General features: G+C 42.9%; 1 protein-coding gene across 2 annotated transcripts; it reads right to left on the bottom strand.

Moving 5' to 3' along the window:
- Positions 1-777: 777 nt before the first annotated feature.
- Positions 778-27,205, bottom strand: C1QTNF12 (C1q and TNF related 12). 2 transcript variants are annotated; one of them, XM_032201294.1, is made up of 9 exons: positions 26,898-27,205; positions 25,935-26,194; positions 14,146-14,265; positions 12,905-13,016; positions 12,463-12,644; positions 8,534-8,642; positions 7,937-8,027; positions 3,749-3,827; positions 778-3,148 (listed from the first exon to the last, which is right to left on the bottom strand). In XM_032201294.1, exons 2-9 carry the CDS (start codon positions 26,103-26,105, stop codon positions 3,050-3,052), a joined length of 963 nt encoding a protein of 320 aa, XP_032057185.1. In that variant the 5' UTR covers positions 26,106-26,194; positions 26,898-27,205; the 3' UTR covers positions 778-3,049. The 2 variants fall into 2 exon arrangements, with proteins under 2 accessions (XP_032057185.1, XP_032057186.1); XM_032201295.1 differs by lacking the exon at positions 26,898-27,205 and adding an exon at positions 26,520-26,807.

Raw genomic sequence — 27,205 nt, 5'->3', positions numbered from 1 at the left:
TGCCCACGTTAGTTAGCAGTTCTGTACACTTGCACCTCAACACTGGAGGCCAGCCTCAGCTTGTTCCTGGATGTTTCAATGCATTCTGCCCCATCTTACTGGTGGAGAGACAGCCTCATGCTCATACTGCTGGCCAAAGCCTGGGGATGGAAGAGAATGGCAGCCTGGTAGCATTCAGGGCTCAACATTCAGCCAAAAGACAACCCTTCTCACTCCCCTTAAGAAAGACCCTCCAGGAAATTTCTTTTGAGGATAAAAAGAGTTGATGAAAATGAAAACTCACAAGTTTCCCACTGGTGGCAGTGGACTCAGGAAAAACTCAAGTGTTGGTTTTCCTCTGCTAATTTGTCTTTTCCCCTAGGCTACGAATGAGACTGAGTCTGACCCAAACAGTCTCTACTGGATAAATGAAAAAAAGCAACGTGGCTTGCAGAACATGGATTGAGACCAGAGCTGGAGGAGAACATGAAGAGAGACCAGACCTGGAGGTTTGCTTCTGTCCCTGACAGTGACCACAAGCAAATTACTCCTTCTGCCAGGGGGGATTTAAGCCATCACTGCTTAGTCAGTGTGTTCCTCAGGGCACTGTGACTATACACTTAGCTTCTGGCACACTGGGGAACCACCTGCCAGGAAAGCACTCCATACATACATAAAGGCAGAACAATTCACAGGAGTAGAACACAACAAACAGGGAAAAAGAAGAGTCACAAATCCCAAAACGAGTTCTGATAAACATTTTTTAGTTCTACAACAAAATAAATATTTTAACTCTGATTTACCAAGAACAGTGAGACTTTTCTCAAAAAAAAACCATAGGTATAACAACATACATTGAACGTCACAACACTTGGTGATTATGTCGCTGCAAGTCATGCAAGTAACAGCCCGATTTATTACAAATATTCACGCCGTAGGAAGTACAGGATAGTAATACATGCTGGGATATAGGCCGTTTGCCCTGACTACACCTACTCCATCAAAACCCAGTGCAAACAACCCGTCTTTGTTGATATGGTTCAGCGATATGCATGTGGGTTATACACTTTGTGCAGCTCCAAAAATCACTACTGTGGCAATTTGCTGTCTTTCAATAGCTGTGGATTCCCCTATGCCAGGGAAATAACCAGTACACAACAGGGTACTAAAAAAAATCCACAGGAATTGCTCACATGTATTGTATAGCAAGAGTTAGTATCTGATTCACATGTCCAGTTAGAACAATTGTGTTTTATTGACTAGAAAGAGGAATTTATCTGTGTATATCTGAAACAGCACTAATGGATTGTTCCACATACTCTTTCCTTACTCTTCCATTAGGTATTTTAATACATTCTTAGTGAATGAAAAATACCATTTAGTCCTGCTTTTAAGATCAATCTTTAGGTATTTAGAATGGAGATAAAGAGCCTCAGACGTATTTATTTTAAGGCAGATTTTCCCACAGCTCTTGAAATAAGACATCTTTGCTACCAGCCTCAACAGCAGTGTTCCTGGAGCTTGTAGAAACATCGTATATTGATCAGCCTGAACAACAGACCCAGCAACAGATGACATTTATTCATACTTTCTGTCCCCAGCAGTCTTTGTTTTCATTGCATGAAGATGTTGAAATTGATCATAAACTGCAACATTATACAACTGGTATCTTCCTTTCACTGCCAGTGCTCAAAAAACAGTATCTGGACTCCATTTGGGGCCTTGCTAACATTATTTATGATGCTGCTATACAAACATTTCCTCAGTTAAGTTGCACCAATAAAAGGGCCAAGTCTCTGTTGACTCTGTTGAAGGGGAAAGCTATAGAGGTACATTAAATGAGTAGTGTTTTTTTTTTTTTTAATCACAATTTTTTAGGTTAGCATGCTAACCCACTGAAATGACAACACCCATTCACTTTGTTAAAATGAGTTTATAGTCTGGGGCTATTTTCAAAGCAGCTTTGGGGGCTCAATCTCACATGCTTACATTTGCAAACAGATTTGTGAAAATCCAGAACATATTCACTGCCTGCAGGTTGGCTTTTGGACAGTCTTTGACAGCACTTCCAACAAACAAGCAGAACTCAGACTCCATTTTACCCATGCCATCTGATGGAAGTAAGCCTTGTCCTGTGTTTTCTTTATTTCACCACAGTCAAAAAAGCACCAAGCAGGTGACATATCTGATTCGAGGCTGCTGTCCTCGCTGTCTGTGCCAGCCTTTGGACAACTGTCGTAATGCATTTGATACATTTGAAAATGAATATATGGCATCTGAGAAGATGCTGCATATGTGATGCAGTCCAAAGCCAAATATATATCTTACTAAAACATAAGAACATGACTGAGGGAGTTCATGCTAGAACTGGTGCCATCGGCCTCACTTTTTCTTAAAAACAAAACTGCACAGGCAGCGAGGTATTTGGCTTCATCAGTAACATCAAAGAAATACCTAGGTAGAGAGAACCACAATTAAACAGTTCAGACTTTGGATTCCCATCTCTGGTGCAGGCATTGAGAATTCAACTTGCTACTTGTCAAATATATCTAAGTTTGGACATGAGAGGGCCTATACCATTTACAACTGGATGAAAAACAGTTTTGTTGACAAATTCTTGTCTCCTTCCTCCACAGCACACTGAATTTAGTCACTATTTTACTCCCCCCTCAATCCTTCATTTACCAACTTAAACACCCCACAATCAATCCCAAAGACGTGCTGATTACAAGTGTTATTGTGTGAAATAAATTTATAACGTATCAAATGCCATATCTCAGTGTATTGTTCAGTGAGCATCTGGTGAAGCACAAATTAAATATTACAGTTTGTTTCTGAATTATAAAAGTGTATTTTTTTTTATGATGAATGAACTGCTGTGGACCTTGAAAAGCAGTAGCCTCTGAAAGCAAGCTGAAGTATCTGCAAAAGGAAAGGCTCTTTGCTCGTTTAAAGTTGCCAACAGTTACATGAAGCAGTCTTCAAGAGTCTAAGTAAAGGTTTCTTCAGTCAAATATATACTGCAAGGCTCTCGTTTGTATCCTTCCCTGACCCAGTGCTGCAGACGATGTTATGCGCCCATTAGCATGCCCATGAAATCTGATCCATTCTGAATGGTGATGGGAGCTCCAGCACTGTTGTCCACAAATATGGAGGTGTACTGGCCAGCCTGCAGAGAGAATAAGAAGGAAAATCTGACATTTCATCCCAGTGTAAAAGGAGAAAGGCATTTCAGTGCCATGAACTAAGCCTAGAAGTTTCCTGCTGTTTTCTGTGGCTCATGGGAACAGGATCTGGCCCAACATCTTCACTGCAGCACTAAGGTTTTGACTTGGAAGAAACCTGCTGCAGGGAAACTGTTTTAGGCTCGTTACTTAACTAGATCCTTACTGCACCAGTGTCTTTTTCAGTGATCACAGACGTGGCCATCTGCACTTCAGATTCCCTTCTACAAAATGGGAAATACAACTGCCATCTTGACATACAGGAGGAGATTTAAGAAAGAAAAACTCTTGTTTTCATTAAAACATTTCTCAGAAAGAAGGCTACCTCCGTGGCTTAAGATCAGAATGCGCAACATCTGTTCTTTGCTCCTGTTCCTGTCAAAGATTCTCTAAATGACATACCTGGGGTGACTATAACTTCATTAACCTCAAAAAGAAGGTTAATAGCTTTCCCACCTCCTGGTGAGAATTCAGCCTTGCCAGTGAATAACTCCACATCGTGCCCAGCAAACTGTAACTGTGCCTCCCAGTCTGCAAAGACTTACCTGCAGCTGCAGTAAGCCATGCACGTAGACCGTGAAGATTTTGCTGTTACTTTCCAAACCAGCAATGACTTCCAAAGACCTAAACAGTAGCAAAAGAAAAATAAACAGGTTAAGCACCTGAGGCAGTTACAACACAGCTGTATGTGGAACAGCAACGGTCTCATGGCCTCCTGAGAAATAGGACCTGGTGTGCCAGTGTCCATCTGTACTAAACTGGTGGCCTTGGTTCTAGCAGAAATCAGCCTTGGAAGAAGAACAGCAGAACCTCGTCCTCACTGCAGTAACTTAAGGAAGTCCCACAGAGTACACAGGGTTGTGGATGCAAAATTCAGCTGCAGGCAGAAAGAGGGAGCCACCTCCTCTCAATGGGGCCTCTCTCAAGACCCTGTGGTCTCTAACTCTCACCCTGGAACAGAAGCTGAACGTGTCCTTTAGACCCATCTACATGCCAGTTATCCCACAGCCTGTCTAACACCACAACAGTTTATACTCTTGTTATTCTGCAAAGAGCTAGCTATATACAACAGCTCATCTTCAAGGTGTGAAAGGCCTATTTCACCACAACAATATATGCAGACAGCCTTTGCAAGAAAAAAAACGTACTCTACAGCTGAAAGCTATTTTTGGGAAGCCATTTAGATCAGGGATCACACACAAGCTAAAAATATAACTCTGATTCAATTTAAGTTTGAGGGAGAGCTCCAGATCACCCCTCCATCATGGTTCTTTTCTAATATCATAATGTTGTTCCCATCTTATTCCTTGCAGCAGTAACATGTAGGACAGCCATTCTGGCATCCTCAGTTTCTGGAGAACTACTCCTTACAGGACTTTGGGTGGAAGGAGTTGCCTGAGACAGCATCAATCAGAACCACCCATGTAAGCTCAGTTCCAAAGCAATATGAAAGCTCAGAGCTCCATGCCTGGCTGGCTTTTCCAAAATCTGCCTAGCCAGTGCTAGCAGATCCAGTTGTTTTTCCACGCAAACCAACCCCCCTCCCTCCCTTTTTTCCATGAAGGGGTGGTGACGAAACCTAGCAAGTGCAAACGTGCTGTTTCCAGCCCCCTTGCAAGGAAATAATGTGCACAAAAAGTAGGGGCAATTTGGCCCTGAGAGAGCAAGCCACTTGGCACCACCTTGATTGAAGAGCTCAGTCTGTGTGTCATATCCTGCCAAAAGCCTAACTTGGGTGGGAACTTCCCACCATTAATCTCTTCTACTCCAACTGTCTCCGTGCCTCTCAGTTTCCATCTCTCTCAGCCGAAAGCCCTCAGGGCTCTTTCAGCTCCCTAAAATGAATGACTGTGTACGTAGACATCCCCAGGAAATTCCACAAGTACGGGTAGCAGCTCAGCCTGTGCCAGCAGAGTGTCTGTCCAGACAGGTTCCCATCCCTCCACCCATCCTCCTTCCATCCCACAGACCAGTCACACTCTCACCCACCGTAGGAGGGAGAGATGTCTCCCTTAGAGCCAGTGCTGGTCCCGCTTTATTCCCACTGCTGTCCAGCTCACTCAGCTCAGGACAGCTTTGCAGGACAACTGACAGTAAATCGCAAGCCTGGGCAACTGATGAAAACTGAGTCAGACTTCAGAGAACTTTATCTAAACCATTAACAGCTGGGTCAGTTCTGACTAAGAAAAAAAAAAGTTTTTATTGTTGTTGCTCTTTGGAGAATGTAGCTATAAATTCTTCACGTGGCAAGTTAATCCCAAAAACATCCCAATAAACCTGCTTAGGCTGTATGTGACAAAGAGGTTGTTCACACATCCCAGATGGTACCCGAAGACCTTGCTAGGAGCTTTCAACTAAAAGACCTGCAATGTGAAAGTCCCGGTAGCTTCCACCATCCACACAGAAGCTTCCTGTTAGGTAATCTCGTGCCTGCATTTACCAGAACAAGTAAACAAGACTAAAGTCATGTTGCAATCAGAGGCTGACATCCATTCTTAAGTAATGTTACTGGTTGACTGAATGGACAACAGAGGGGAGAAGGAGACACAGAGGGACACTGTCCTTGCAAACAGAAATGAGCCTTAGAGACAAAAAAAAACAAAAAAAAAACAAAAAAAAACAAAAAAAACACTTTGTTCTTTCTCAGATGCCTTAATTAAATCAGTTGGGAATTTGTGGAATCATTAAAACTCACCACTGGCACCTTTGTTTATTTTTCAAAGTGATTTATCTGTCTTACCCTCTTGAAAGGGCACGGAGTGACAATGATTTCCTAAGTGTTCCAGGCTCTAAAACAGCAGTGCTTTGAAACAAACAAGTTCCAAGCCAAGATGCAACAGCCTCATAGGCTCTGTAAATCAGATTTATATTTGTAAGTAGTTAGATATGGCTAAGAATTATTCTAAAAATAATTTTTGGATGAACATATAAGGAGAGCCTTTTCCATTAGCACATTCCCCACAGATGGCTAAAGAATGACAATCAAATTTTACCCATATTCAGGTCATTACTTTCAGTTACCTCACTTTGCTTGTTCTAACTCTAAAACCACAGAGAAATCAGGAGCATTTGTGACACTTGAAAATGGAATTTAGATTTTCTGTATGATTTTGTAAGTGAGGATTTGTGAGAGCTACGGGCAAAAAGGGCAGCATCATTCTGCCCTATTGTTCCTACCTGTTCCACCCCGGAGAATAAAAGCCTGGAGTCTCCCCAGATCACTCAGTGCCAACAGACATTCCAGATGTCAAGATCAGGCCCATGTCCATTCTTAACAAGATCTAAAGGACTCCTCACAAGTGCAAGACTGCAACCGGTCCGTCACTGCCTCAGCTAAGTGCTGCAATCATAAAAGACTGTTATAAAACAGTCTACAAGGCTGAATAGGTGCCAGGTGCTCCAGTCAACAAGCTCCTTGACTTCCCATCAGGTCAATGGGCACGCAGCTCCTTGTTACCCTAGCTACTAATGGCTACTCTGACGCCAGTCGAGTCTTTTCCACAGGCCAAAGAAACCTAAGAGAGCTGGTATTTATTGTATGAGGCTTCGTGTCAAATTCATCCCCCAGTAAAGCCTCTAAATTGAAATGCCTGTGGAGAGGTCAGTCCTATTTGCAGCGCTCTGAGTCATGGAACGGGGAAGGTGAGGGCTGAAGTAGCCAGCCCTGCAGCAAATTTATGGTTTTGTGGGTTTTAAGCTGCACCTGTGGAGTCATTTTATGGACGTATTTCAGTGGTGCTATTGCAAGGCTGTTGCTACAGCTGCACTGGAGGAGCTGCAGGCAGGGCAGATCTTCTGCAAGCCCTGTAGAGGCAAATTTTCCTCCAGTGACAAAGATCCAGCCACAGATCCAGGCAGTGACCACTACCCAAGCAGCACTGCCCTCTGCTGGGTGCATTTCAGCCCAGCCCAGGGGCTCACCAGCTGCCTTCCTCCAAGCCGAGCAAGCCAAGCTCATCATCCTCAGCAAGCTGGCCTTCTGAGACACAGGGCACCTATGTGCTACAGCTGGAAGGATGATAAAGCCAGCAAACAGCAGCCAACAGCATGCTTATGGCATGGCCCTTTGCATGAAGAGCAGCACTCAACGTTGCCATGGCCTCAACAAAAGACTTGTTTAGCAGAGGTTTAACTAATGAATCCCAGCAGAGGAAAATTAATCTTGGTCATCTGAGCAAGCTCCACAAGGCAGCTAGGGGCTGCAAGAAGGTATGAGAGACCTTTAGGCAAGCCCTGCTCTTTCTGCCTCTCACTTTTCCCCTCTATTTTCCACCTACTCTTTTTTCTCATCACCCCAACACTCCCGTGACAGCGTTAGCAAGATGGTGTGCATTCCATTCGGGAGGCAGGTGAAATTGTAAAACTGAGCTAACAACCTCCGGCACAAAATTAAAGCGTTTCTCTCACTCCGTGTGTTTATGATGATAGCTGAGCACTCAGCACCTTTAGCTACATCCAGTTTCAGCCCGCTCCGTTCACAATTCTCTCAACATATGTAATATTTATTCTGCTATTTAGAGTACCTGACACCATCCACTGAAAAGTTAAAAAACGGGGAAAAAAAAAAACAAACACACAAAGCCTAAGGGCTACAAGGAATCCATCTTTTCAGAAAAGTTCTACAAGCATTTTTGGTATAAAATTCACTGTTGGTAAACCTGATTTCCACAGCTGGTTGAAACATCAGCCCATATGAGAAAAATAATTGCCCAGACAGCATTGCAGTAACTCACGTGTATCGGTGGCAGAGAGATTCGATGCAGATCAACACTCGAACATTATCTCTGGCTCGGAGCTGGACTTTACTCTTTAACTCACTATGATCTGGGGAAGGCAGAGAAACAAAGATAAACACTTTTGGAACACAGCAGAAAATTACTTCCTAGTGTTTGGGTTGAAATAGATTCCAGTAATATTGCGGCTTCCTAGGAAAGCACCCTTCTAGGTGCTTCATCACCAAATGATTAAACAAACAATTGTATTGGCGACAAGCTAGAGTCAAAAATGTCTTGATTCAGTTCTATATCATCACGCTTATTTTATCCAATGTCTTCTTTGGAAGCCACACACTCTGCACATAAATATATTTGGTGCCTAAGCTCACCCTCCCTAAGGAGTGTTGACTGGTTTGGTTTGCATGGAGCAGCCTGCTGTGAAATCGCCCAAGATTGGGGTTTTGGGTCATGGTGTACCAAAGGGAGAGCTCACTGCAAAGGGCTGACATTGCACATGCTTCAAATCAAACAAGACCCACCAGAGATTGAGTTCTCCAGGACTCCCTCCTGCATTTCTCAAGCAGTACAGGGAAGGCTTCTGTGGACAGCACTCACCGATATGAACGTTGGCTGAGAACTGGTAGATCCCAGACACGGGTGCTGTGAAACGTCCCGTTGACAGATTTAATCCTGTCCCCCGGAGAAAAGCTCCTTTGGCCAGAGGCTGTAAAATAAGAGCAGACATTGAGCAAGTCCCCAAGTACAGGTACAGAGGAAATAATCATGGCTCTCCAGCCACTTTAGGTAGGAGTCAGACAGCTCTGATACTATGAAAGAACAACTGTTCATATTCTTACAGATTCCATATTTAGTTTCATTCTCTTCCAGCCTTGGATTCCACCGATTAGGCAAAAAACCTAGGGAAACAGCATGCAGATTCTCCTTATGGCAAGGGAGCAGTCTTAAGTCAAACTCACAGCAGATTATCTGACTTAGACTAAAATAAACTCTGCAAGAAATGTTTATTGTTAGTTTTGGCCTGTCTGATATGAATTTGGCTAGAGCTGGGGAGAAGCAAGAGTGGCTTCAATGGGCCAAGAAAGCACATTAGTCAGACTCTGCTTCCACCGCAAGGGCATTCTGTGCAGTGTAAACGCATTCCCATGGATGCTGTTCTGAGAGATTTGTCCTGCATTGGTCCTGAGGGACGGAAGAGCAGTTCAAACCTGCCTTTGTGAGACACACACTCCGCTGTATCCCTAATACATGCATGAGTGCCTAACAGGGCGGTCTCAACAGAACTCAATAAGCCAAAATTTGAGTACTTTCCTATGCTAGATAGAGAGAGGGGTCTGAAAGGAAGAGCTGGAACTCATAGCGATGTTGCTACAGGTGCTATTATACTTAAAAAAAAAAAATAAAAAAAAAATAAAATGAAAAGAAAAAGAACTGCTTAGCTGCTTTCTCTCTGAAAGAAAGTAAAAGGCTGCAAACGTTTGGTTTGCGGGTGGTGCCTGCGTAGAGTTACTGCATGGTAGAAGGAAACGACTAACCTGCAAAATCCCAAGCAAGGCTCACAGGGTAATTCCCAGTCCCTATTTATCAAGATCCAGACCTAGACTTAAATTCCACAGAACCTAACTGGAAATGTTTTACAAACGTATCTACATTTATCAGTGTGCACTGATGTGTGCCTGTGAACAGATACACCTAAACACAAAAAGGAACTAAGTTTCTTCTACGTGAGAGAGGATCTAACAGCTAACCTAGCAGCAAAGACTGTGGAATGAGATTGATTCCACTCTTATGCCATCACTGTGCAATCACTTTCAGTAATGCTATTTTTAATTTACATCACTGGAAGTGCAGATCCAAGCCTCGTATGTGCAAAACTGTTCTGCATTGTTAATTCATTCCTTTCTTGTTACAGCTATTAGCAGAATCAGCAACCTAATTCCAAAACCACTGGATGGGCATGGAAGGCAATTTTAGGCACCAGTAAATTATCACTGATAAAGCATTCCTGTTTCTTCATGCCTTCTGTGGCTTTGTTATTCTTTTACTCATAGAAATAGACAATGCAAAGGGTTGGTTCTGAGAAGGGAGAGGTTTCTCTGGGCAAAAATATTCCATTAAACCTCATGCCAATTAGAGTTCCCTGTTGCATTTACTGTCTCACAGCAGCATGCTCACCCAGCTGCTTCCAACACTGCAGGGATTTACATCTGAGAAACTACTTGTACGCCAGTTATTTCAATAATCAGACTTAAAGCAAACAAGTCAGTGTCCATTTTCTACAAACCAAGATCACCTTCTCTTCCCCAGTCCATCTTTTATCCCCATGCCTCCCCCATCCACTCCACAGCTTCCTTCCTGGTGGAAAGTAGGAACCATGTGCAGAGAACTGAGATGTGAACTGCCAGCTTAGCTCTTCGGTGATAAAGACTGTGGAAAGCAATGCACTGACTTATCTGTTATTAAATAATGGATAACCCAAGCCTGCACAGCAACAATAATGCATGTAGGATCTCCCAAAGCAGTAATGAAGTTCAGCTACTAAAGGCAGACATTTAACTTGATCTCAAGGCACTAGAGACACCAGAACTCCTCCTGAGATCTTCCAGCATGAACACATGGGCCACCTTAACCTTGAATGATCCATCTCTAGTGATATTCCTGAGCCTCACATTAATCCCACTTCCATAGCCTGTCAGAGGCTATAGTTACTTCAGTTCTTGCCATTTTCTTTCTTTGAAAAGGAGGTAATTTGTCAGAAACTCCAAAGTCTGAGATACGGGAAACAGAGGTGTGATAGAGGGAGTACAACATGTTTAATTCCAAATATCAAGGACATTGGAAGACAAAGAAGAGAGGGGATGAACACTCGTGGAGGAAATTTAGCATGGGAAGATGAGAAAACCATTATATGCTCTCTGAATACTCAAGGTCAGAGTGATGGAGACACCGCATTCAAATGACAAAGGAATACCAGTCCCTTTCTGAGCCCATGTTCATTTCCATGTATCTCAAAATGTTTTGGATAAGTTCCAAAGCCAGGAATTATATTCATTCCCTATCATCTCACTGGGAAGTATCAAACCGCTGGCTCCTTTGCATCATTAAACTGACAGGGTGGAGGGAGGGGAATTCTCTCTCCCCCTTAGACTGTCTAAAGACAATGTTTTCATCTTTGCAGGAGCAACCACCGTCTCCCTCCCTGTTAAATTCCCCTATATCAGAACACAAGCTAAAACCAGACACTTCTTGTCCCAAAGCTGAAATGAAAGGCTGGCATCCAGAGGCCTGCCAGCCCTCCCACATCAGCTTCAGGGCCAGAAGCAATTAGAAACAAGCTAGGCATACGATAACAAAGCATGGGAAGCATCAGCCTACGCGCTGATTGCTGAGATGTCTTTATTCACATTTTCCCTCCTAATTAATGAGGCAGCAGATCTCTCTAGCCCTGCCTACACTTCAAGTACAATCTTGCCTCTGTGCCAGCACCCACAGTGCTGTCAAACCAGGCTTCCACAAGTGTATTTGGGAAAGATCCAGGAAAGCACCCTATCCAGAACATAACCACTGCCTCTAGTCCTGCAGCTGTGAAGTCCTAGCAGCAAAAGTACTCCATAGAAAAAGATCTGCTGGACAGGATTCTGCAGAGATGGGACTTCATCTAGATGGGATGAAAGCTCAGCACCTTACTGCACAGACAGTTTTTAGCTATTACTTTGACTAGCATTTATACTTCACATTCAGGTCCTGTTTGCAACTGGTTCAAAAATGGTTAGCAGAAGGTTTAACATCATCAAATTCAAGAGCTTGCTCATAATGACTTACAGCATCCCATGACAGCATGCTTGTAATTTAAATATGACTATAATAAAATTATATAGGTAACATTTATTGTCTTCTATAAGACAATATCTAAAGAATTTTAGCATCAAAACTGACTCATCTAACAAATGATCACCCTTGGGCTTACAGATCTATAATCGATGATTGCTGCCTCCTTCTGACATTTTTCTACATCCAAAGATTACTCTGGAATAAAACAGGGTTTGCATTGAAAAAAAGGAATACATCCTTCAGATGAATGTCAAATGTGGACAGGTCTTTCTCATTAACTGAAATAGAAATTGGCTGTTTAGACCTGTGAGACAGCCCTCTCTTGCACAGACCTGTTAGAACTTCAGTAAGAACTGTCATGAGACTCAGCTGGGATGCAAGACAGAAAGAAAGTCTGCCTCTTTTCCTCTGGCAAGGAAGAAGACAACTCATAGCTAACTGTCCATCCTACTGCAGCTGAGCTTTAGGACTGAAATCACTGAATAAGGTCCAATTTATGTCAATTACATAAAAAGGTAGTGCAATATTCACAGTATCCAGTCCTGAGATGAGCTTCTGGGATCAGCCTTCCCCTTCAGGAAACACCTTTAGCTACAGAGCCACCTAGCAGCTTTGCAGACTGGGGGAACTATGGCTGATCCACGCACTGTGGCTGTTGTGGAGCTGCACAGGTTCAGTCTCTAAGCCCTTCTCACCGACTGGAAGTTCTGAAGTTCCACCAGGGTCTTCTTATCTACGACGACTTGTCCTTTTAGCTTGCAATGGAACGCCTCCTCCACACGTCTGTGGGGTGAAACTTCCTCCAAGGAGAGCAGGAGTGGAGGCAGCTGGCTAGGATGGGCTGAAATAGCAAGGGATGCCCGGCGCTCAATGGCTTCTGAAGACAAAAAAAAAAATAGAGGAAAAAAGGCTTAGTTTAAGCACTTGGTCTATGAAACCGTCAGCTGTGTGATTAGATTTCTCTACACTCAATTCTTCAACTTGAACTAACCAGCACGAAGGAAACACTTCTTCAAACTTCTGATTATCAGGTAGGGAAATGCTTTAGGGTAAACATTGCAAAGCCAGTTTCTTATTTGCCATGGTGCTTACTGAAAGGAATTGATCACAGAAGCTCAAAGCTCTCACATTCTTTACCTTTTAATATCTCCTTAAACTCCTGCAGAAGGACTTCCCGGGTGACTTCAGCACCAGGTGCTCCTGGAGGTCCCTGAGGGCCAGGAGGTCCTGGGGGCCCAACAAGGCCACGCTAAGGAAGTAACCAAAGAAAAACACGAGAATTAGAACCAGGCAATTGCACTGGCAGACTGAAAATTCTCCCAGCCACGAGCCAGCTCTACAAGGCTGCCAGCCACGTGAGCAACCCCCTCTGATATCAGTTCAACTCCAAGCCTGATGCAGTAAATCTTAAACTGGCTCTCGAGCCAGCAGAGAATTCCAGCACTGGGAATTTACTCACGTATTTATGAGGGAGGATAAACTTTGCTCAGGTAAACACTAACTGGTTCTTCAAGCACATATAAACAGTGCGAAGCACAGCAGGCACAAGACTGTGTTTGATAAAAGAAGATAAAGAAGCAGCAAAGTAACTTAAGCTGCTTCTTCTTCTGCCTTATTCTGCTAACTCAAACAGCCATCTGACCACATTTTACATGAACATATATTGCTCAGACATAACGATCACATACATGTTTGGTGTGACAGCAGAGCTCTGAAAAAAATGAAATGGTTAATTCGAAACACCTGGAAAGGTTAGCTACACACATTAGAGCTTTAAGCTGGTAGCAGGAACATGAAATGGTGTTATCAATGCTGTTTAAATGTGTATTGTTCTCTGGGAGCTCCTGCTTCATCAACCAAACTGCAGCAAACCTGCATGGAAGCAGGCTGTCAGCTACTGAGAAGTAAAAGAAAGTCATAAAAAACATTCTGTGTTTTCTAAGCAGCAGATGAAAAGTGCACACATGATCACCCAGCAGGTGATCAATTCACTGATTTGCAATAAATGATTTTTCCATGCCTTGATTAATGCGTCCTTTAAGCTGCTTGCGCTTCATCTAGTTGTAGAAGAAAAATGTTAATTTTCTTTCTACTGAGCAGAAAAAACAACAAGTAAGTCTGAGCCCAAGAAACAGTTGGTATAAACAAAAATGAGTGCTGACAATGGAATTCACAGACACTTATCTTACAAAGCATACACGCTTATTGTCCCAAGCTTCTCCAAAATACTTTGGAAAATTTAACACAAACAACTGAAAACACAGCATGCCGGGTTGGGAAAGCAAAAGCTGGAACATACAAAACACCTTGTGTAACAGAGTGCGAAGGGAAGCCATAGTGCACATTTGTTAGTTGATGTCAATCTAGAAATAACCTACTAATTTCTTGTCTTTCCCTTTGCATCTCCTTTTAGAGGTGTTGCCATCATCTGGGCGGTGAACAAAGGAGATCCAGGTCCGCCGTGGATCTGTGATTCGTGGGTCTGGAGATTCTAGGATCTGAAGAGAAACAAGAGCAAGCACTGATGACGTTGCATCTCTTTGGCCACTGTGAACTCAGAGAATAGAAAGTTTCCAGACCAGCCATCTGCTACCTGAACCAAATCCTTGATCCAAACACACTGCATCTGGGAGGACATTGAAGGTTTAGGGTCCACTGTAAAATTCCGTTTTATCCCACTTCTGTAGCAAGCAATTCAATCAGATATCATCCAAATCCATGACACTTTGGATCCATGCTCATTTACAGGAGCATCACAAAAAAAAAAAAAAATCAAAATCCTTTCTCGTAACTTAATACGTGACCTCCTGCAGGTGTCCCAGCTCCATTTACTGAAGGGATCAGAAAGCCAAGAGCTGGGAGCCAGCGTGCCTTGAGGACCTTTCTCAAACTACCAAGACTCAGCGCTCTGCCAGTCCTAATACGTGCCACAGAAAACTTGCACATATGCCAGAGATTGTTCACCACTGGCATCTGATATTTATCAGTTGGATCTATTGAGAGATAAAGGGAGATTAAAATGTACAGGAAACCTTGAAGTGCTCCGTAGCTTTCAAATCAAAGGCTGGTAGAATGACAAATGTGCACATGGGAAAAAGCAAAACAAAACCATTTCACAATAAAAAAAAACATTTCACAATAAAAATAAAGCCCACGCCTGACAACAAAGTAGATGTGAATTTGCAAATTTATCTATCTCGCCCCTTCCTATGGTCTGAAATTGTATCAGAATCACAGAAATCATTTAGAGAAGTTTAGACTTGACAGTTCTGGATCACTTCTGAACAAAGTTTGGACAGAAAAGAGGCTCTGTTGTTAGGAATTTGGGTCCACTTACTACTGGGCTCCCTAGTTCCCAGTACTCAGCTCTCATACAGGACCAGGAGTAAATAATCAAACACCTATACCTGTTGTTTTCCCTTTGGGCTTGGAATGAACTCTAAATTAAAAAGGCACCAGAAATCATTGCTTACCAATACCTGCCAAGTTCTTGTCAAGACCAATTAACCATTGACTACGGGGTTCCAGGCTGTCGGCATATCAGCCTCTCAGGTGTCCATCACAGTGAGGATAAAAGCACAAGTCCTCACAAAGTTTCATGAATCATGCTTAGGTTTTCATACCCATTAATGAAAAAGACAGAGAAGAAAATTGTAACTTTCCAGCAGGAAAGCAACACAAGGCAGTGGTGGGTTGAATAACAATATGAAATTATTTCTAGACCACAAGTTGAAATCAATCACTATTGATCTATCACCATTCAGGAGGAAGAAAACAAGATGGGTGTGGAAAAAACATAGAAGGAAAGTCAGTCAAGAGCGTACTCTTCAGATCCCAAAGTGTTTGTTTGCCCCTGGGTATTAAGCTCCTGCTAATCTCACAGCAGCAGACACAGTTCTGCCACAGCTCTATACTCAGTGGCCCTAACAGTAACAGTGACCTCTCCTCAAAAGCAACAGGAATCAGATAGAGGATTGCAAATTTTGGCTAGAAATACCAGGGCAAGTCCATTTTGAAGAGAAGAGAGCCCGGTCTGTATGATCTGCTATGAAAAATCTATGCAGAATAAATATGAAATGAAACCTCAGAAGCCTGCTGGAGCTCCAGCTGGAGCTCATGAGGAATGTTGGTGCTCCTGAGCTGATGCAGAGCCTGGAAAGCTCTCTCTGGCACACAGCCAGGCACATGAGCATAGTACAAGGCACTTGTCCGTGGATTCGGAGCTGATGTGATCACAACTATTTATTCCAAACAGCTAGGGTCACCAGATCATTTACAAAGCAGCAGAGTGTGAACAGCTCCACAGGAGCCACAGATGCATTGCGAGCTGAGCAGGGGTGTTAGTTAAACATCTCAGAAAGTCTAGGAACCCAACTCTGTCTTCTCTATTCAGATAATCTTGGGTGATTTACTGCTCAGATGTGACCCAGAGAGATATCTATTCCTACTGAATGGCTCCGTGTGGGAAGTCCAGTTATCCACCCTACAAATAGATGGCTGCCAATGAGAACAGATGGCATTTGTTTGCTAAGCCAAAGCAAGGGTGACCCAAATCATTTTGCTGTATTGATCACACATTTGACTGAAATCAATCAGAGTTATGGTTAAACACTCCCCAATGTGTTCAAATTTAGTGTGCATCTCAAACAAGGGCACAACAAATCACTGACACCAATCTAGTTCATTATTTCTGTACCCAAATTAGTCTTCAACAGACTTTTTATGTTTATACCCACATTTATAATCAGGTGCTGATCATGTTTTGTCAAGGCATTCCATAAAGTTGTTTTAGCTAAATTATCTGTCATGTTTACTTACAGCACACCGGACTTTTCACTGTTCCAGTAACTTTCCAAAAGCCCATTGGAAATTCACGGAAATGGAGCACCATGGAAAATCCCAGTTATTCTAAAGTTAGTCACACCTCTCTAAAACATGATTATTTTATCACAGATTGATTTCCTCCTTATGCTTTGAAAAAATCTGCAGTTGAGCAAAGATAGGCTGAGAAGGTCCTTTGATGCAAACCTCTCCATCTTTCCCAACACGCAAACCTCAAGACAAGTGTTCACAAACCTTGAAATATCCTTAGAACAGCACAGGAGCTACAAATTTATTTCTATGACTAAGATGATTTATATTTACCAGAGGTTCACAGAAATCTACAGGTTTCTGATAGATGTTACCAATTTTTTCTTCCTCACAGCATCTGAGAGCACACGCGTGCAGCATCACCACACAGGTGAATTCACACCTACAGGGGACTGGGTTTATGAGCACTCAAGTTTAAAAAGCTCATAAATATATAAGCAGGTAAAAGCCTACCTGTGCTGTTTGCCCAAAGGAAGCAGATGCATTTTTTCCCCCCATTGACTGGGACTGCCAGGTCTGTGGTAAAGCTGCTGTGCATTTCACAAAAGAGAAGGAAGTAACTTGTTAATGGAAACACCCAAGGATGGAGTATTCTCCCAGTGCTCTAACAGGAGTCAGCAAAACAACAGCTGGGTCACAGAGAAAAGGAAAATAAAATCAGTTTGTTCTCCAAGAAGAGCTAGCTCGTGTGGCAGGAACTCAGAAGTACAATCTCCAGAACAAAGCAAGAGCAGAGTCTTAGGAACCAGGACGCAGCATTTGCTGCCGATGGATATAAGGCTATTCAAATATCCCACCAGACTGCAAGACAGGCAGAAACCCCCTGTCCAGAGCAAATGGGGAAACATGCCAGTTGGGAACAGAAGCCAGCAGTCATGGGCAGAGTCTGACCATTAATTGTGAAGACAAACAGATGTCCTCAGCCCTTCTGGGGTTCCAGCTGTGAAGAAACAGCCCAGAGCAGACATCTTGTCAGGGAGAAAAAGAAAGCCAGATGACACATCCCAGAAAAATAAATGAGAAAGAAAGACTCCTGAAGTTTAAAAAAAGAAGAAAAAAAAAAAAAAAAAGAAAAAACAAACAAAAAAACAATACCTCTTCAGTGGCCTGCTTAAATTACAAATCCCTCTAGAAGACAGCCATGGCACTCCCCAATTTCTCCAGCGCAAGGATGATTGACAGTTAAAATGAATGTTCCATCCTTGTGGTATTATTATTTAATTACTATGGCATGCATGAGCAATCCCAGCAATAAGCATGCAAGCCTCTATTTTTCTTGGCAGCGGCAGCCTCCAGCAGCCAGAGAGACCTTGCAGCCAACTCAGGTATCAGTCAGGACTGAGAACAGCCTTGGAATCCCAGCAAAGGGGACTTGTCCCTCCTGGGGTGCTGTTTACAGAGCAAAGCTAACTTGCAGGAGTCAGGAGGAATTCTCATGTTAACTACGCTGGAATCAGGCTCAGTCCTTACCGCTCGAAACGGTGCCTCCAAGAACAACAGAAGCCCTGCCAGCAATTTTTAATGAACTTTCAATCAGGTCTCTTAACGTTGCTTTGGAATCCGAACACAACAGCACCTAGCACTTTGGAACCAGCATATGACACCAACGTGAGCTTCATCTCCCCTCTCCTCCCTCTCTCACGATAAAAGATGAGCTGAGCTGTAATTTAGGCTGCTGTACACAAGCAGAACCTGTGGTTCTTTCTGGCTTTAACTCCCAGAACAGCGTGCACTGCCCAGAAACACACACAGCCTCTGGCTAAGATTCAGCCAGCATGGAAGAAACTACTAGGAGAGATCTACAGTCAAGTAGCAGAGATTGGATCCTGAGAAATTTCTGAACTGTATCTGAACTTTCCTAAAATTCAAGGATACTGGGATCCAGTCTGCATCTCTGCTAAAAACCAAAGCAAAATGGACTAACGTAGTCTCAGAGTTTGGGTGAATAAAAGAACGAGCAAGACTGAGCAAGTCTGTACATCCAAAAAGCATTTCAAAGTGTTCTCGAGTACACCTAACCCTTTTTCAGAGTGGAAAAAGATGGAAAGAAAGCAAGGAAAGTTTACACTTTTGTCAGATGACAGCATCCTTTCCATCTGCAGTGAGAGATGCACCTCCAAGGACATACACCTAACCATTCTGGTCCTGTCTTCACATCCGAAGTTGCTGCTCTGAAAGTTTTCTCAAAGAACTGTCAATGTAGTTGTTTATCTGTGATGGAATGACATTTAGAAATTCTTTACTTAATAATTAAGCAGTTGCCAGACACAAAGTGGACCTGACTCAGCATTTCAATTATCTTAATCCATAAATCTCTATGTTGTTATGCCTGATTTACACCAGCAAGAGTATTGCCAGCTTCATTATGAAATTAGCAGCAAGTGATTTGCTTCAGTAGTGTATTTTATTTGGAACTGGTTAAAAAGTGACAGATCACTTTTTTAAGCATGAAAAAATCCCATGTCAGCTGCTAATAACTCATGGTTATGCACACTCTTGGTTATTAATGAGATGTAAAACCAAGGTCCTGACCACTTGTGGTTTTTACAGATCTCTCAAGAATTTTCCCTAGAGCTGAAGTGTTAGGATTGGTATCGGAGCCAAATCCCAACTGGAATTCCTATCTAAATTCCCACTATGTTTGGTCACTGAAAAATTGTTCTTCATTTGTCTCAATGGCTATCACAAAACGCTCCTTCCCTCTGTTTAAACACAAACTGCCCTCAGAGCACCAACAGAACGGGCATGGCACGATGCATCTAGCACATGAAAACACATTTGATGTAGGACTCTATATGCCAATAATGAACCTTAAAAATATCGCAAACAGCTAAGAGAAACAAGACCAAATTCTGCATTATTTCCATGAGGGATGTACGAATCCAGTGTTATTTTACCTGGACCACAGAGGTGCTGGGAAGGATGGTATTTGTTGTACCTTGAAAGGAAACATCTCTTCCTACAGACAGGTCACAGCCTAGTCTCTCCCGTGCTCTCACAGGGCTTTAACGCTTGTCAGGCCCACAAATGCTCTCCATTACACATGTAGCCACACACTTCAGGCTGTGACTGAAATCTCGCTGCAGAGGAATGCAATCTGTGCAACGTCATTGAACCAGCTGCTGTTCTCAGCTGGAAGCAAAAGGCCGCAAAGAAATAATTCAGAAAGATTAATATGCCCGGCAGACCTAGCCCAAGATATCTGACAGAGACAGAAGAATCATTTCAGCCTTCTGCAACTCCAGAAGTCGTGTCTCTGATCCAAAAGACAGAAGCTCTGGTGTTAGCACTCAAGATCCAACCTTCCTTGCATCAGTCTTAGAGGCAGTTTTCAGCTCCCGTCCTTGGCTGAACAAAGTCTTCAGCACGGAACAGGGCACTTCTTGTTTGCTGCTGGGACATCAGCCTTGAGAAGAGCAGTTGCCCATCACACGAGCTAACAGGCCCACCTGGGGATGGAGAACCTCAGCACCTGCTTGGAATTACTTTCCTGAGAAAACTTTAAAAGCATTGAGAGTAAATTCATTAAATTTGCCTCTAGAAAAAATAAAAATTAAAAAAGCTTCTAAGATAGCAAGGAACTGGAACAGTTTAATAGAACTGAACTCACCCTCAGCTTCCTTTTCCTCTCACATCATAAGCAACATACTTGAATTATTCACTTTCTAAGCAGCCTTAAATGAGAACGAGCCTCAAGATCATTTGTTTTCTGCCTGAAAACCAAGGTCTTATCAGATTTCAAGACAGCGGACTTCATTCCAAGGTACTACCTTACTGGGAGACTGCCAAGAAAAGACCAGATTGTAAAAGGAACCTGTACAGAGGGTTGAGAATTCTTCCCCTATGCTTTGGAGTGCCTCAGAGTGGTGCTTTCCAGAGGAAATAATATTTCAAGGACCCTTTACCTACGTAGCGGGTAACGAAACTAAAAATATTACATCATTTCTTGCAGAAATTCCATTGAAATCCCATTGACCTCAAATCATCACTGAAATTTCATTAGGACAGCTGAGTCAATAAGTTTTTTTTTTTTTTCCCCAAATTAGGATCATGCTTTTCTGACACTTAACTGAACCACCTCTGCAAGCAGCTCACAGAACAGCTGAAGTTAGCAGGGACATCTACAGGCTGCCTTTTTGAGTCCCCACGCTCCAAGCAGGTGAACCACAGCAGGTTATTCAGGATAAGGTGCAATCAGGTTTTGCACATCTCCAAAGCTGGAGACTTCACAGCCTCTCTCTGTGGCTTTTTCCAGTGTTTGATCACCCTCACAGTAAAATGTCTTTTTTTTTTTCCCCACCTATATTTAAGTGGAATTTCCTTTTGCCTTTTTTCCTTTCACTGAGCTCTGGCTCCATGGTTTTTTATTCCCTCCTACTTAGGTAAATAGCACATTGATAAGATCACTTTGAGCCTCCTCTTCTCCAGGCGGAATATTCCCAGCTCTCTGAGCCTCTCCTCATACAACGGATGCTCCAATCTTTTCACCATCTTCACAGCCCTTTGCTGCCACCGCTTTAGCACGTCCAGGACCACAACTGTTACTCTAGATGTCGTCTTCCCAGTGTTTAGGTTTCCCCTTGGAGGGACACATCCACCTTCCTTAATCTGCTGACAATGCTCTTCCTAATGAAGCCCAGGAGGCTGTTGACCTGTTTTGCTGAAAATGCATGTTGCTGGTTCATGATCACCTTGTTGTCCACCAGGACCCCCAGGTTTTCTGCAGAGTTGCTTTCCAGCCAGCTGGACCCCAAGGCATACGGGTGTGTACTGCACTCCACAAGTGCAGAACTTTGCAATTCCATGCCATGAAATCCTTGTGAACCCTCCTGGCCCATTTCCCTGTGCTGTGAAGCTTCCTCTGGGTACTATCACAACCATTTGGTCCGTCAACCCCTCCTCCCAGCTTTGCACTTGCCAAGGGTGCAATCTTCCCTAGCATCCAGGTCATTAATGAAGATGTCAAACAGCGTTGGCCCAAGGATCAACCACCAGGATACCACTAACAGCCAGACTTCATGGCATTCGTCACAACCCTGTGAGCCATGCAGTTCAGCCAGTTTTCAGTCCACTTATCTAATCTGAACTCCATCAACTTGTCTATGAGAATATTAGAGGCATGGAAAACTGCACTGGCTGAAGGGTACAGCTGATTTCCCTGTATTCCACCCGATAAATGATATTCCAGATGGCCACCCCAGTTAGCAGGGTTGCTCACGCACAGTCTGTATGCTACCTGGATGCCAAAAAAAGCAAATACTTACTAGCCTCCATCCCGCAATGCCTAGCCCAGCGCCATTAATATTAACAAGCCACAAGTGTGAAAATTGTCTAGACAGTTTTCAATGCTACTGATAAAATCCCATGCCAGTTAGTTTAGATGGAAATTGGGCAGCTCACAAAACACTGGCTGTCCTCAGAGGACATTTAATGAGACAGAAGAGAACAATAGACCAAGCAAGAAAAAAATGACTTTGTGCTGAGCCTTACCTGAGCTAGCTCCATAGAGAGATTTAACTTCTGGAAACGAGAACCTAGCTACAGTCAGGTACAACTTGTCAGTCCCTAAGAAGAGGAACTATTGAGAATAAGGAAACGGATTTTTTTCTCCATCTGAAAGCATCAGCACATGTACTGTCATTATTCAGCCTATCCACAAGGTAGCTGGGGCTTAAAAAAATATTTAATGCAGTTTGGGCATGCAACAGAGCACTGTGACCCTGCAAGCTATCGCTTCAAAACCACACCAGATAGGAATCAAACAGTAACTCCTGATCAGGGTCAGCTTTATAGCCCCACTGCACCATCTACTACTGCTGAAACATTAATTTAATGTCTCATCTTCTTGCAACACAAGACCCACACCTGGAAAGGGGAAGACAAACCTGGCAGCTGCAGGTACCCAGCCGCTCCCTGTCAAATTAAGAAGATACATTAGAAAAAACGTTTGCATCCATCCCTCATGGTCTTAGTCCATTGGTTTCCGAGAAAAAACTTATGTGCTTTGCAAGCACACCTCATTGACAGCAAAGATAAAACTGGAGATTTTTTAAAAATACTTTTACTATTTTCCTTAGACGTATCAGGTTTATCAGAACTGAGATCTCTGTCTCCCTCTTTTAGGCAGAGGTTTCATCACAAGTTGTCCACTGTCGCTGTTAAAGGGGAGCTTTCTCAGCTCCGATTTGAAAACAATTCCCAAGATAAATCTGTTCCAAAATGTTTTGGTCCAGTTGAAGGTAAACAAACCTACCTTTTTAACAGTATGAGTAAAAATCGCTGCACTCATGTAATATTTCATTCCCTGCTCCTGCTTTGACAAATCTACCAGCTGGCCACAGAGACTTCCAAGGTAAACACAGCCTTAATTTTTTACTGTACAAGGCCAAAAAAAATTCTATCTTTCCTGTTATGTAGTGCAGAGAAATGAAATAAGATACTGATGTTGTTCCACGTCCCTGCGCAGGGCATCTTTTTACTAAGCAGAACTGCTCAGCAAGGCTCAGAGATCCGTCTGCCACAGAGCTTTCAACTTCTCTTTAGCTTAGCAGGTTAGGCAAGGAAAGCTTTGCTGTTACTTTATTATTCGCCATCCAATTAACAGGAAAGGAGACACTTCAGAGGAAAAAAAAAAAAAAGCTACATTTGAAAACTGCAGAAAAATAAGGCAGTTCTCCATACTGCTGTTGAATTTCACCGTCACTACAACTACCTGAAGAGCCCAATTGCCTCTTCAAAGTCTGTCAGTCACTGCTCACCATAAGGTAGGAATTTACTGGTGATTTACAAACCGCTAATTTCTGGCTAGTCATCTTTCACATCTGGTACTTTATTTATAAGGGCATTTAAGCTGTTTTCTGTCAACAGCCTGTTGTTCTGAACCCAAAATGAGGGGCTGGTCACTTTACCTTGACATTGACTAACACATGGGTTTGAGGCAGCACAGCAAAGGGAAGAGAAGAGAATCCTTTTTAAAAAACCTGAAAAGTAACCTGATAAATCCAAGGTATTAACAGAGATTTAACAGAAGCATTAGTGATCTAATCGCTTTACAGAATTAGGCATTGTACCTAATGGATATTTATTCCTAGCTGCACCAAGGTACCTGTACATGGTACAATTGTATCTCACTGCTGAACTTACGTGGTACAGTTGTAAGAAACTGTCTCAACCAGCAACATGCACAGTGGTGGGATAGAGCCTTCCAATAGAGAGGCAAAACCATGCTGACTTCAGAAGTACTATATTTTTATAATTTAGCATTTAAAGCTTTTGGTGATCCCAAGACCCGCTGTTTTCAATTTTGAGAGTCTAGTCCAGAGGCATGCACACAAAGCTTGCAGTTTGTTCAGCATGAATAACCCCAGAGACCAGCCCTAAAAATCCAGGTCCTGTTTGCCCTGCGGTACCTCGTGAATGCAGGCTGGGATGTCTGGCTGTGAACGGCAACAGAAATAGAGACAATTCTTTATTTGCATTTATAAAGCATGTAAAAGAACCCCCTAGCTTGGGCAGGTGCTGTGTAGATTACAGCAGTCAGCCACAACATTTAAAAGCATTGCTTAACTGGAGCCTGGGCTTCAACCTTAGAGAGATTCCAAGAAGAGAGGTTCAGATTGCAAAATGCTGGAGTGCATATCAAGCAGAGTTCACGAGCATTTACATCAAAGATTTGGTTTGGTCCCATCCTTATTAAGCAGAATCTGCCTTCACTGAACTCTCCAGCTCTTGCAGCAGCCAAACCTTTGCCATGGATATTTTAAAGCAAAATATTTCAACACAGAAACTACAACTTTCAAACACTGTTTTAATGAATGCCCACTAGCCTCTGAATGGGTGCTGCGTTTCTTCTAGCAGTAATGGATGTGTGACTATCTCCGAATAAACCAGGACCACTTTCTGCTTGCTTTTGCAATCAGAAAATATTCTGATTGTGGTCCAATACATTTCGCATCAAGACAAATTAATTCCAAAAGAGGCTGAAACGCAGTTGTCCCAGCTATCTATCTGGCACAAGGAGGACGAAGCAGTTCTAGAGAAAGTGAAAGAAAGTGATTGAATATAAGCACCTCAAGAATTTAGCGTGTATACAACCTGTCCTGACAAAGCCCTGCAACAAACAAAAATAAGCTGCAGAAATGCTGCTTGCAGTCCCCTAATGATCACTTTAAGTGCAGCAGCCAGCTTTTTTATACAGAGGACTCTTTCCCAGACTTGCCCAACCTTAACCAATTACTCTCACAATAGCACTGAAGAGGATATTTAGAATGTCAGCCCAATTGTTCTAACGTGCCCCCTCTGCCATGCCCCAATTTTTGACAGGTTGTTCCTCTATTGCTATAGTGACTGCCAGCCCTAATGCATGTGATCAAAGTCGTGTTTTAGAGGTCACCTCTGTTTGAAACAAGGGACATTTTTGTGCGAGTGGGAGAGAGTGGAAAAGGGCTGTGTGATAGGGGACACTCCCTCCTTTCTCAGCGCTGTAGTCTCCCGTTTCATCCTGCTCCTACTCCCAGGACCTGCTTTTAATTTCCTGAACTCCTCTCCTACTCCCAGGCTTTCTATGCAAATTTTGACCGTAAAAGATTCTGAGGTATCTGATTGACTAGAAATCGCATCTTTCAGCCTAGGGTGATTCCCCCAAACACATAGCTGCAAGAATCCTGCCCTTAAGGACTCACTCACTAAGCCTAGCAATTCGTCAGCTGCAGCCATTCATTTATCATACACAGCCTTACACTTGTCACTTCTGCACGATTAGCCCCATCCTGAATCCTCTCCTGAAACAGCCAAAATCATCTTAAACAGATCATGTGAATAGACCAAATATTTTCTCATCTGTAATTTTAAATCACCAGCCTCTCTGGTGAGAAAGCTCAGACATGCTCAGGTGTTTGAACTGTTGGATTTGCCTAAGCCAGTTTTCATACAATGTTCCAGAGAGCAGGTTTGTTTGCAAGAGATATATTAATATTCCAGTATCATTATTGCACTGAGATAGCCCTTTTTTTTTTTTTTTTTTTTTTTTTTAATACTCACGCCTTCATAGCAAATCAGCTACCAGAGGGCTTGGAACTTCAGTCATGCATATTCTAAAATTATCACTGCAAATTGTATTCCAGTCATTGCTTCAGTAAGCTAGGAAATAAATCATGCAAAGGCAAAAAGAGAGAACATTTTTGAAAATCAAAGATATTTTGGCAAGACTGCTTCAATCAATGAAAAAAAGGAACCAGCATCACCTTACTGCCAAAAATGAGTTGCACCAAGCACTGACAACAGAAAAAACACCTACCTTGGGATGCCCGTGCAGTTCTTCACTATTTGACAGGGTAGCATTGAAGGGCTCTGTATACTGATTAGGTTCTTTCTTCATCTTTCTCTCTTTCTTTGCTGCCATAACTCTGAAGAGGCAAAACTGCTGACAAAGTAAAGTTGCCACAAATACCCAGGTGCACCCCTTCATTTTGAAGAGGGAGTGGCCAAGTCAAGGAGGGCACTCTCCAAGCTCAAAAACCTTCACCACCAATAATAGGAATAGCCACAGACTTCTCTCTAAAATAAAAAATAAAAAATAAAAAAATAAAAAGGTTAGAACTATTAAAGTTGATCCTCTGGGCTATGCAATGTCAAACGAGCAGCATGCTTGGGTGTGCTGGTGGCTGGAGAGATCTCCGTTCAAGCAGGAGGCATTGAAATGGTACAGATAAACTTGTCTGAAAATCTGGATTCACTCGAAGAAAGAGGTAAGTCCATTCAGCCTCTTGAAGCTTACATAAATACAAGGGGCTCTGGAAAGTCCTGCCACCCACCTTGAAGTGTCATTCCCCCCCACCCACCCACCCAATAAGTCTTCAGACTCGATTAAAATGCACTCAACTATGAAACCCAGAGAAGTCAAATTGCTCAGGGCAACAGTTGCTCAGGCCAGAGCTGACAACACAAACTCATTAGGGGGGTTGTTAGGTTGTTCCTCTTCAACAGATTTCACTTTCTTGTCATTTAAAGTGTTGTGCTCAGTTCAAAGCAGGCTCGAATACGGTCCATCCATCCTCCCTTGAAGGATACCTCCCTTTGCTCAGTGACAAGTCCTCATCCTTTCCTTTCAAGACGCTGCGGAACTGTAACCCAAGGTTGCTACAGCCACTGCTCTTCTGACGAGGCTGAAAGCATCACAGCTCAGCCTTCTAAGGAGAAGAGCAATTTTTCATATATCATAAAAGTTAAAACAGGGAGAAATAAAAAACTGTGGATGTACCTAGGTCCATTAGGAGCAGGAAAAGTTTCCCCAACACTAGTTTCTCTCCCTCTTTGGTTGGGTTTATCTTCACTTTTCTTTAACGAGACGATGAGCAGCAAGTCCCGATGTCGCAAACAGCTGTCAGGATGTAGAAACTTGTCTTTTCCATCCTCGTCTCCCCTCACACTAGGCAAGATTTCAGGTACCTCTTAGTGTAGATAACGCCTGATTTTTCTCGCTGCTCCTCTCCCCAGCTGAAAACTGGCAAAACCCTCCTCAGCTTTTGCTTTACCTCAGCAAATAAGTACTTCTTTCCTGAACGAGTT

This window comes from Aythya fuligula, chromosome 21 (assembly GCF_009819795.1).
Source record: "Aythya fuligula isolate bAytFul2 chromosome 21, bAytFul2.pri, whole genome shotgun sequence".
In the NCBI taxonomy this organism is placed as follows: Eukaryota; Metazoa; Chordata; class Aves; order Anseriformes; family Anatidae; genus Aythya; species Aythya fuligula.
The sequence above is the reverse complement of the archived record's forward strand: the minus strand, read 5'-3'. Positions and strand labels throughout refer to the sequence as shown.